Source organism: Rhinatrema bivittatum, chromosome 4, assembly GCF_901001135.1.
Source record: "Rhinatrema bivittatum chromosome 4, aRhiBiv1.1, whole genome shotgun sequence".
NCBI classification, from domain to species: domain Eukaryota; kingdom Metazoa; phylum Chordata; class Amphibia; order Gymnophiona; family Rhinatrematidae; genus Rhinatrema; species Rhinatrema bivittatum.
The window spans coordinates 338,680,111-338,692,282 of record NC_042618.1 but is presented as its reverse complement, the minus strand read 5'-3'; the positions used below and the strand labels follow the sequence as shown (position 1 = coordinate 338,692,282).

At 50.9% G+C, this 12,172-nt stretch overlaps 1 protein-coding gene across 1 annotated transcript in view; it reads right to left on the bottom strand.

Moving 5' to 3' along the window:
* Positions 1–12,172, bottom strand: part of SRP68 (signal recognition particle 68) — a 136,623-nt gene that overhangs the window by 34,330 nt on the left and 90,121 nt on the right. Inside the window, 1 exon segment of the mRNA XM_029600463.1 lies at positions 7,814–7,943. Coding sequence (XP_029456323.1) covers positions 7,814–7,943 — 130 coding nt within the window.

Genomic DNA, 12,172 nt, shown 5'->3' with positions numbered 1-12,172 from the left:
GTTGTATTCTAAATTGGGTTTTTGTTTTTAATTCTTAGTCCCGGGTGCCCTGCCTCCCAGGGGGGTTGAGAGGTCCTGAGGGGACTACCCTCCCCCGGTTGAGGCCGCTGCCAGGGTCGAGGACCTGGCTGGGCTAGTGGCAGCGTCAGGGGTGACACCGGGGAGCCCGGTTCACTCACCCCTGCAGGAAATAGGGCTTTCAGAACCAGGGACAGCGTGTTTTTTTGTATAAAAAAAAAAAGTTTTACTTTTATTTCTTGCGGCTCTCCGTTGCCTGGCGTTGCCGCTCCGTTTCGGTCGGTGGGGGGGCGTCGCCAGCAGGGGGGAGGTCGCCGAATTGCGCCGTTTAGTTATTTTAAATTTTTTTTCCCGTGTGGTGATTTTGTTCGGCGCGCCTCCGTTTTCCCGCGTTCGTCGGCATGCCTCGGGGTTCGCAGTGCAGGGCCTGCGGCTCGGTTCTCTCGCCCCGGCCGGACCGCCGGACCGCTGCGAGGGACAGCTCGGTTTAAAAAAAAAAACAAAAAAAAAAACGGTGCAGTTTTCTTTTCAGCGCGCTGGGGTCTCTGCTGCAGCGGTCGTTTCGGCGTTTCCCTCTCTCCCTCTCACCTTCTCTCCTTTTACTTTGCGTTTTCGTCGAAGCGTGGGGAGTGCTCTCGTCCGAGCAGGCTGCTTGGGTCAGCCTGCTCGACTTGCGGCTCCAGCGCTGCGCGCCTCTAGCGAGCGCGGTTTCCTCAGGCGGCGATAAGGGGGGGCGCAGGATCGGCGGCCTGGCTTCGGGGGGGGTGCTTGGTCGGCAGCAGCCTCTCGCGGTTGCGGTCGGGGACCGTCCGGCGGCCTTCCCCAGGCAATTCCTGTCTGCCGCGGGAAAAGATTTAAAAAAAAAAACGCCGACCTCTCGCGCAAAATTGGCGGGAACGGCGGCCATCTTGGTGCCAGCATCGAGCGCGACACCAAGCGCGGCAGGTCCCAGGGTTTCCCTTGTTTCCGTTTCCCCCCCCCCCCAGCGGCCGACTCCGCGGTCTGTTTGCCATCGGAGGCGGTGGGGGGGAGGGCTGGGGGAGAAACGCTCTTTGCCCTGGTTTTCTTTTGGCCTGGCACGGGGTTTTTTTCTGCCCCTGGTTTTCTTGTGGCCTGGCTTAGGGCCTTGAAGGCACGCAGAGCCCACAAGCGACCTTCTGGCCAGGCGGGGGGGGGGGGGGGGTTGGAGAGGCCTATCAGTTTGGACCGGACGCGTACTCGGCCGCGGATCGCGGCGGGCCGATTCATAGCCAAACGCCCGTTGGGGGTCCTACCGCCAAGGGGGGCCCTACCGCCTAGCTTGGGCACGGACCCTGACTCTGTCTCGTCTGATCCGGTATTTCCTCGGTGCCCTCCCCTCCTCCGAGGGGGGCCGGGGGAGAGGTCTACATCGGAATCGTCGGGTCCGCAGATTTCCAAGGCGTCCTCCCCGCCTCCCAGGGGGGCTGAGGGGGATGGCACGCCGCCGCAGGGGGCGGCGGGGCAGACACTGCCTTCGGAAGGGGATTACTCGAGCTTGATCCGCCTCTTCATCAGGAAGGAGCTGGCCCCTGATTCCCGCCATCCTGGAGGGGTGGGGCTTCGCCACCCCGCTGGGGGTAGTCTCGGCTGGGCTTCATTCCTTTTCACCTCTCTGTGTCAGCCCTGCTCTATCGTGAATAGGATACTCCGGCTTTGCACCTCTAGGTCACGAACGCTATGGGTAAGCTCTCTCCCTTGCCGGAGATCGAATGATTTCCTGAGGCCCGAGGATAAAATTAGGGCGTGGTATTCGTTTTCGGCCAGGTCCTGCTTTCGTGATCCCAGGACGTCGCGTCCTCAACAGTCTCCTGGTCAGTCGTATAGGGCTTCTTCCTCCCGGACCCCGCCATGGCAGCAGCAGTCTTTTCGGGGGAAACGAGGGAGCCCCGGCGAGCGCAGGAGTCCTAAGCTTCTCAATGAAAGGTGGTCGGCCTCTCGCTCTCTCACCGCAGCCACAGCACGCCGTTCCCAACGTCGGGGCGCGGTTGATTTCAGTTGTAGAGAGATGGGCCGGTGTAACGTCAGACCAGTGGGTCCTCCGCGTGATCAGACTCGGCTGCCTCCTCCGTTCCGGTCAACCACACGGCAGGGGCCGTTACTCCATTTACTTCGTCGTCCCCAAGACAGGCGGCACGGACAGCTCTATTCTGGATCTTGGTGGAGTGAACCAATGCCTTCCCGTTTATCACTTCACAATGGAGTCGATTCAGTCGGTAATGGCTGCGGGGTGACCCGGTGAGTTTCTGGTCTCCCTAGATCTCGCGGAGGCGTCTCTTCACATAGGCATGCAGCCGTTGTTCCTGCACTTCGTCAGGTTCTGCGTTCTAGGACGGCATTGCCAGTTTCAAGCGCTCCCGGTTGGTCTCGCGACGGCCCCCGTACATTCACGAAGGTGATGGTCGCGGTGGCGGCGCGGCTGCGTCAGTAAGGTCTCCTGGTCACGCGACGGCCCCCGTACATTCACGAAGGTGATGGTGGCGGCGCGGCTGCGCCAGTAAGGTCTCCTGGTCCATCCTTCCCTGGACGATTGGTGGATTCGGGCGAAGCCCGAGGATCAATGTCGGTTGTCCAGGGTCCTACACCTTGGCAGGCCCTAGGATGGGTGGTCAACTTCAACAAGAGTCTTCGGACACCCTCGCAGACCTTGGAATATCTGGGAGCCGTTGTCGACACGTCGCAGGGCTAGGTGTTCCTGTCACACGAACGGAGATACGAGCTGCCAGCTCAAGTAAGGCGCTTCTTGTCTCTCCGCCGGCCGCGGGTCTGCGACTGCCTTACGGTCCTGGGCTCTATGGCTTCCACACTTGAGCTGGTTTCCTGGGCGTTCGCTCATCTGCGGCCTTTACCGTCGTCCTTACTATCTTGCTGGGCGCCGGTTTCAGAGGAGTTCCATTTACCGCTTCCACTAGGGGGACTCGCGAGGTCCAGCCTGCTCTGGTGGCTGGATTCCAGTCATCTGTCCTCTGGAGTGTCTCTTCTGGTGCCCAATGGGACGGTGGTGACCGCGGAGGCCAGCCTCTCCAGTTGGGGAGTGGTCTGCCTAGGGAGCTCGGTCCAAGGCCTATGGTCAGTGTCGCTAGCCCAGTGGTCTATCAACAGACTAGAGACCTGAGCGGTCCGTCTGGCTCTGCAAGCCTTCCTACCGGTAGTGCGGGGAAGGGCGGTCCGAGTGTTGTCGGACAACGCGACCACCGTGGCCTACATCAACCGCCAAGGCGGGACAAGGAGCCCACAGGTGGCGGAGGAGGCTCAGCGCTTAATGGTCTGGTCAGGGCTACATCTCAGCAACATAGCAGCCTCTCACAGTGCAGGAGTCGACAACGTTCAGGCGGATTTTTTCTCAGCCGGCATCACCTGGATCCCGGAGAGTGGGAGCTGGCGGACGAAGCGTTTCTTCTCATTTGCGAAACATAGGGAGTGCCCCACATGGATCTGATGGACACGTGGCACAACGCGAAGGCTCCGCGATGTTTCAGTCGAAGTCGAGAAAGGGGGGCAGAAGGCGTCGATGCGTTGGCGCTTCCCGGGCCGACGGATGTTCTGCTGTACGTGGTTCCCCCGTGGCCGATGATTGGCAAGATTCTGCGGCGCATAGAGTTGCACCCAGCCAACGTGATCCTGGTGGCACCGGAGTGGCCGTGCCGGCCTTGGTTCGCAGACTTCGTCCAGCTCACAGTGGCGGCACCCCTTCAGCTCCAGGGAATGGCGGGTCTACTCCATCGGGGCCCCGTCTGTTTGGAGAATGCGGATCACTTCTGTCTCACGGCATGGTTTTGCGAGGAATCGGCTGAAGAGAAAAGGTTACTCAGATGCGGTGGTAGCCACGTTGCTACGTTCCAGGAAACAGGCGACGTCCCTGGCTTATGTCCGTGTCTGGGTGGATTTTGAGGAATGGTGCGTGCAGCGTGGGGTGGTCCCTACTGCGGCTTCTGTCTCCGACATTTGCCAAAGGTCTGGCTTGCAGTTCTCTACGGGTCCAAGTGGCGGCGATTGGTTGTTTGCGAGGTAAGGTCCGTGGTACTTTCCTGGCTCTTCACCCAGATATCTCCTGTTTCCTTCGGGGAGCTAAGCACCTTCGTCCTCCATTGCGTCTCCCCTGTCCGGCTTGGAACCTCCATTCGGTTCTCTCCGCTTTATGCGCGGCGCTGTTTGAACCCTTGAACCGCTTAACTATTCAGGATCTCACGTTGAAGACGGTGTTCTTGGTGGCGATTGCTTCGGCACGGCGTGTTTCGGAGTTACAGGCTTTGTCCTGTAGGGAACCCTTCTTGCGTATTTCCGATTCCGGAGTTTATTTGCGGACGGTTCCTTCCTTCCTGCCGAAAGGGGTGTCGGCCTTCCATGTTTTTCAATCGGTTGAGCTGTCCGCTTTCGCGGTCGGGGTGCCCTCTGATCCAGAAGCGTGGGAGTTACGGAAGTTTGACGTGCGGAGATCCCTCCTTCGCTGTCTGGAGGTCACTTATCCATTTCGGGTCACAGATCATCTGTTTGCTTTGTTCTCTGGTCCAAAGAAAGGAGTTGCAGCGTCCCGCACGACGATTGCCCGTTGGCTCAAGGAGGCCATTGGTTCGGCGTACTTGGTGCGGGGGAAAACCACTTCCTGTGGGTCTTCGGGCTCCCTCGACTCGCTCTCCAGCTGCGTCTTGGGCGGAAGCTTCTCAGGTGTAGCCTCAAGAGATTTGCAGGGCGGCTACCTGGAAGTCGTTGCATACCTTTATCCGGTATTACCGGTTGGATGTCCGGGCTACCGATTCCGGGAGATTTGGAGAGAGGGTACTCCGAACGGGACTCTCTGCTTCCCACCCTCAGTAGGTTGCTCTGGTACATCCCAGGTGTCCTGGACTGATCCTGGTACGTACAGGGAAAGGAAAATTAGTTTCTTACCTGATAATTTTCGTTCCTGTAGTACCAAGGATCAGTCCAGGATCCCGCCTGCAGTGCTGCGCTGAAGTAACGGAGAGTCCGCTCACTATTCTGGGTTAATCTTGTCCGCTTGTTTCGCTCTCTCGGTGGGAGAGTACGTTTCCTGAAGGGGTGTTTCTTTCCCCGTTCTATTAGCGGTTTATAGCTAGTTTTGGTTTTAGTTCTCTGGTTGTGTTTTCTACTTTGACATTACGTATGACTGAGGGGCTGTGACTGGCACAGAGGCATATATGGCTCCGCCCACAAGTTTTAGTCTGTCTCCATGTACTGGTGCTGTGTCACAACCCAGGTGTCCTGGACTGATCCTTGGTACTACAGGAACGAAAATTATCAGGTAAGAAACTAATTTTCCTGTTCCTCTCTGTAAAATAATCTGACCATAGAGGAACCATCCTCCACCTCAGGAAAATATTCTTCCAATTTTCCCTCGCTGCCAGGGTCCTTAAACCCTCAGGTCGCAGAGAGATTTGGCAGTCCTGTCCTCCTCCAATTCTTCACCCTCCCTTCTCAACCTTTTGCGGCCTGATCCTCCAGGATTCTCCTCTTTGGGAACTGAAACTACTGGAGAAGGATCTGAGACTGCACTCTGCCCCATACAAAATGCTTGCCAAAGATACCTCAAAAATTCTGATGAAATTAAAAGACCAATCTGATGAGGAAATCTGAAAACTGGGAGCTGCACCTTAACTGCAGCTGCTATTGGGGCCCCGCTGGAATTATCCAATGGCTCCTGCACTGTGGGATCTAGGCAGGGAGGGCCAGAGTCCAAATCCTTATGTCGCACACAGGAGACAAAATGATGGTGGGGACTAGTTGTGGTCCCCCTCCCCCAGCTCAGGCATTCCATCCTGCAGACTAGAATCCCTTTCCTCCACACATCCGCAACAAGATCCTCCTCTCTCCCCCCCCCATATTTGCCTGCCCAAGTCACAACATGAGCAGAGTTTTTCCTGTGCTCCAAGGGACCATTCATTGCCTTGTCTGCTTAAAACAATGGCCGGTACAATTAAAATTCAGGATATTTCACTCACCGTGGTCCCAATACAAGCTCCGCTGACTGGCTTGATGGCCTTTCAAAACAAACAAACAAAAAACAAAACAGCTGTGTCTTTTTTTTTTTGTTTGGACAGAGGGAAAACAAGAAGGAGCTTCAGATTAAAACAAAAAAATTAATTCTCCTATATCCCCCTCCTCCCTTTTTTTTTTTTTTTTTGGAGGAGGTCCTGTTGGCTAGAAAAGGGGGATGGGGGAGAGGGGAGGCAACCCCAGAAAAATCTGGAGCAAAAACACAACCGGTAGAAGGCCTCTGGTCTGCTACACTCAACTGCAGAAGGAAGCACAAGGCTTTCACTGCAGAAGCAGCTCTTCAATTAAACCTGATTATTCAGTCTTGCCAGGCCGTAGCTAAAAGGCACAGGATAGCAACTGAGAATAGTGGCAGGCTGAGGTCAGCATGGGAGCCTATACAGTTATGTCACCAACTCTGTTAAATCTCTGTCCTCATCTGGTTGGGAAGTGGGGAACATAACCCATGCATCTAGATTGTCTGGTTGTATGAAGAGGAAGACAGTTTTTTCTAGGACATTATTAATTTAAAGAAGAGATAAAACTACATTCCTCCAGAGCATCTTTCCTCTAACGGAGGTTTTGAACTTTATGTTACCCCTGAATGGGTACAAAAGAAGGCTCATCTAATGTTCTATGTAAATGTTAATCAATATTCAAGCCAAGTGAGACCACTAACTAAATGGTAGAGACAAACTCATTGGTGCATCTGTTACCAACAATTCCAATATGCTCCATGGGTTGCATATTGCACAATTGGTTGTCTATTGCTAACATGCACTGCACCAACAAGCTTAATGTCAACACAAACAGCACTACAAATTTCACAGAGGCTGCTGAAAATCCACTGGAAATCCTCTAGAGGAAAACCAGCAACCAGGAATTAATCAGGCCATTTACTTACATGAGAACTAGCTGAAAAGGTACAAAAATGCAGACTGCCTCTGCACCAGTGACTACCTACCACCTTCCTATCTCTGCTACTACTGTAGTCTGCTGGGCAGTGTGGACCACATTTCCCCCCATAGTGTTTTCGGTGTAGCAGACCTGGGCCAGCACCTGCCCCACCAGCCTGGTGCAGTGGTGGGAGGTAGACGGTTGTGACTGGAATTCTCATTATGTGCTATTCACTGGGGCTGGCACCATACCACCCAATTATCAGTCTCTCCCAGGTAGCAAACAGGACACAGTCCTATGTGCAGTCCGCACAAGCACAGACCACCCAAATGAAACAAACATGACACAAAAAAATGCAACTGGCTATTATACCTGTAGTGATGATGGGAGACAGGAAGTTAAGGATATGATGGAGAGTGCCTTTGACGGATACACCCAGGAGTGTTAAGTTTAACAGGAAGTCAACTATGACAACTCACTTCAGGGAGCAAAGTTCCGAATTTTCTGATGGAAGGGGGGATGTGCTCAAAAGAAATGAAATGTCACCTTTTGTTTAGTCATTTGAGGGCAGACACGTCAGGTGCTCCAGCATTTACCAGGCTGTACTATTAAGGATAAATCTCACTTGCCAGTTTGTAGAAGCTTGACTGCTTGTAGGATATAGCTCCTTTCCAAGTTGGCAATATCCTATAAGCAGTCAACCTTCGTCAGCTGCAATATCACTAACAATGTAGGACAGAATAACTGGGCAGACTGGATGGGCCAAACTAGTTTTCATCTGCCGTAATCTACTATATTAGAAATTACCCTGCACAGAAGGAACCTTCATAAAGCATCAAATATAAAAGAAAGCAGCCCTCAGAAAGGAAAAAAAACATGGGTTTCATACTTTCAAACTTTTCTTAGCAGCTCCAGCCTGGGCCTGCACCTCACTGGCATACTTCAGGACTCGATCGTACAGGACAAGAGCTTCACTCCACTTCTTCACCAGGACGTATGACTGAGCAATAAAGAAACACCTGGAAAAGCAAACCAGACACCACAACGGTCTTTGTTGTCAAAAAGGCAATGATTCATCCAGAGATACAGATAGCAAAGCGTAACCAAAGAAACCAGTCTGGTCACCAGTTATCATAAGCAGGTGAACAAACAACTAGCAAGCTGTAGAGGACTTTCTGCCATCTAGTATTCACCCCCTTTACAAAAATACAGCATTTCTTATAGTCCAAAATAAACCTTCTCATCTCAAAGTGTGCCTAAGCATATGAACACAGAGCAGACATTAAAAAAATACAAATTCCTACTTATTCACAATACATTGGTAAAAGTATAATGAAAACAAAACCAGAATTTCCTAAAAATAAAATGTCACATAGCTGATGACTTTATAGTTTGAAGGTAAAGAAACTACTGCAGAAAAGCAAATATCAGCTATGCAGCATAACTTGCATTTTGGGCTACAACAAGGCACCTGCATGGTCTCAAGCCATCAGTGCTGTTTATATTCTGCTTTAGAGGCCACATGATATCCAATTGCTTCCTACAGAAGCATCCTGCCCCCAAATGCAGAGTGACCTGGTTTCAAAATCTGCAAGCCAATCAGATTACAAAGAAAACCCAAACAGGAAGTGAGCATAGCATGCACCAGCAGATTCAGAAAATGCTCCGAAGCGTCTCCTAAAATAAAGAGGTCTGGTATGCTCCAAGACAGATTAAAAAAACTGGATTTTTTATTACAGCAGCTTCTGTTAATTTACGGAAACAATCTTTTAAAGACTTCATGTCAAGGTGCACTTTCCTTAAGTCTATATAGAGAAATTTCCTTACCTGTTAATTTCTTTTTTGTTAGTCTTGCTACACCAGTCCTGCCATTGACAAGTGGGTTATTTCTCCCCACCAGCAGATGGCGGCAGACAAAGCTGATTTCCTCCGTGACATCACGGCCACTACTTAGGAGGTGGAACCAGCAACAGGAATCCAGTATCCTGACAATGCTTCGGATCAGATCCCATCAATTGCAAAAAAATAACCAAACTACAACTAGAAACCTGAGAAGTTTCCATGCAACCCACAATGGAAGGAAAGGAACAACTTACACAACCAATACAGGATAGGAAAAGCCAAAACCTTCAACCAGCTACCTATATAGAACAGCCTGCAATGATACAGTCTTGCTTCCCAGGTGGGTCCTGGACTGGTGTAGCAGGACTAATGGAAAGGAAATTTCTCCTTCCATCTCATACTGCTACACCAGTCTAGCCCTTGACAAGTGGGAAGTCCAAAGCTTCATCTACCCAGGTGAGAGGAAGCGAGAGCTTCCTGAAGAACACCTGCACTGTAAACCATATTCTCCCACGCCAGCATGTCCAGCTGATAATGCTTCACGAATGTATGCAGGGAAGAACAAGTGGCTGCCCTGCAAATATCGGCTGGTGCAAGCATATGCACCTCCACCCAAGACAGAGTCCCAGTGGAGTGTGCACATACCAATTCTGGAGGCTTCTTGTCCCTTATCAAGTAAGTCAAATCGATTGTCTCCTTTATCCAGTAAGCCAGAACAACCTTAGAGGCTGCCTCTCCTTTACGCAGGTCTCCAAACAGGACAAACAGGTTGACTTGCAGAAAGCATTAGTGACCTCCAAATACTGCAGGAGAAGTCTCTATACATGCAGACACCTGAGAGAGTGATACTCGGGTCCACACTCCTTCCAGGCAATGGTAAGAAGGGAAAGGCCTGATTGATATGAAAGGCAGAATTCACTTTGGGAAAAAATAATGTATTGAGCTTTGTAAGGAGCGAAATCCCCGGAGGGTAGCGAGGCATGTAAGCGAGCAGCCTAGAGCAGGCAGAGAAGCTAGAACCGAAGTCCTTGCTAACTCAAAGTGTTAGCGTTTGTGGAGGCTTTAAATACCCAGAGCTATTGACGTCATGCGGTGGGGACGCCCCCGAGGTTCCCGCCAAGACGTGTATTTGAGCATAGGCAACGTGCGCGCGCGCACCCTAGGAGGCCACATGAGGAAGTATGGCGGTCTGGAATGCCCATGCTGAGTTGGAGACGCCGAGGGTTTCGGCACTCGGCATCAGAGGCAGCCATCTTCCCCAAGGAGGAGGAAAGAGGAGAGAGAGAGGTAAGGCAGAGCGGTTGCAGCAGTCTGCGACCGACGGATGCAACAGTGCATGCAGGTCCAGTGGAGGTCTGAGCCTGCCTTATTCCAGTTCCTCAGATGTTCAAAGCCTCGATTCTAGTCCAGCCTTGTTTCAGCTCCAGCCTTTTCTTGGACACTCATCTCTCACGGTGTGTGTATTTTGCTTCTAATTTTGCTTTATCATTTATAATATTTTATTTGTTTTAAGACATGTCGTTAAAGACAGTCAGTTGTTTTATTGTAAACCGACTTGAAGTGTATACAATATGTTCGGTATACAAAAATGTTTAAATAAATAAATAAATAAATATTGGGGCTCCTCCCTGAGCCAAGCCGTGATCCAACAGCTCACATCTCTCTAGAGAAAGCGACCGCACCCCCGCACTTGCAACAATTTCTAAGAATATCCACCTGTATACAGATCAAAGTGGTGACTCCCTCCTAGTCCTTCTGGTTCTTTATGTTACCTTTGACATTGCTGACCACCATGTATCGCTCCATGGTGAGACTGCACCTTGAATACTGTGTACAATTCTGGTCGCTGTATCTCAAAAAAGATATAGTTGCAATGGAGAAGGTACAGAGAAGGGCAACCAAAATGATAAAGGGGATGGAACAGCTTCCCTATGAGGAAAGACTAAAGAGGTTAGGACTTTTCAGCTTGGAGAAGAGACGGCTGAGGGGGGATATGATAGAGGTGTTTAAAATCATGAGAGGTCTAGAATGGGTAGATGTGAATCAGTTATTTACTCTTTCGGATAATAGAAAGACTAGGGGGAACTCCATGAAGTTAGCATGTGGCACATTTAAAAGTAATCGGAGAAAGTTCTTTTTCACTCAATGCACAATTAAACTCTGGAATTTGTTGCCAGAAGATGTGGTTAGTGCAGTTAGTGTAGCTGAGTTTAAAAAAGAATTGGATAAGTTCTTGGAGAAGTCCATTACCTGCTATTAAGTTGCCTTAGAAAATAGCCACTGCTATTACTAGCAACGGTAACATGGAATAGACTTAATTTTTGGGAACTTGCCAGGTTCTTATGGCCTGGCTTGGCCACTGTTGGAAACAGGATGCTGGGCTTGATGGACCCTTGGTCTGACCCAGTATGGCATGTTCTTAAAAAAAATACCGCACTAGAAGAAATCACTAGAAAAGGGTCATGGCAAGAAAAGGCTTGAAGCTCCGAGACCCACCGTGCAGAGCAAACTGCAACCAAAAATGCGGCTTTCAACATATCCTTCAAGGATCTCTGCTTCAAAGAGGACGACCCCACCTGCGATAAATCCTGCGAAAGGTATCTGAGCTCATCTCCCATTCCTTGAATTCTAGAAGTCAGCCTGGACATGTTCAAAAGGTGCCCCAGTCAGGGCTCTGAACACTAAATTGAGATCCCACAGGGGAACAGTGGGCCGGAAATGTGGCCACAACCTTTTCACAACCATCAAGCAGCAGGACGCATATGGATGAGCTGCTATAGACACAGCTGTTATTGGGCCCTGGTAGCAAGAAATAGCTGTGACCTGCACCTCTAAGAATTCAGGGCAAGCTTTTTATCTAGACCATCCTGAAGAAAGGCCAAGATACAGGAAATAGCAGCTTTCCAGGGGGGACTCAGGATTTGCAGAACTGCTCAGACAGACACCAGACTTGAATATAAGCCAAAGTGGCGGCTCATTTTTGAGTCTTTAGTAGCGTATACATTAACGAAGAAGAATACCCCTTCTTGCGGAGCTGTCATCACTCAAGAGCCACGCCAAAAGACAGAATGGAACTGGATCTTCCATGAGCACGGGCCCTTGAGCCAAGAGACCATGTGCCTATAAGATTTGTAAGGGCCAGCCCACCTGGAGCCGGAGAAAGTCAGCATACCGGTTATATGTACTTTCTACCTTCAGTTTGATGTAAACCGATATGATGTACCCACTAATATCGGTATAAAAAAAGCGCCTCCAAATAAATAAATAAATAAATACCAAGGTTTATGTGGCCAGTCTGGAACAACCAGTATAACTCAGTTGCTCTCCAGCTCAATCCGCTGTAACAGCCTATGAGCGCCCGCGGAGGAAAGGCATATGGGAGATCCCCTGCCGGCCAGGGCTGTAC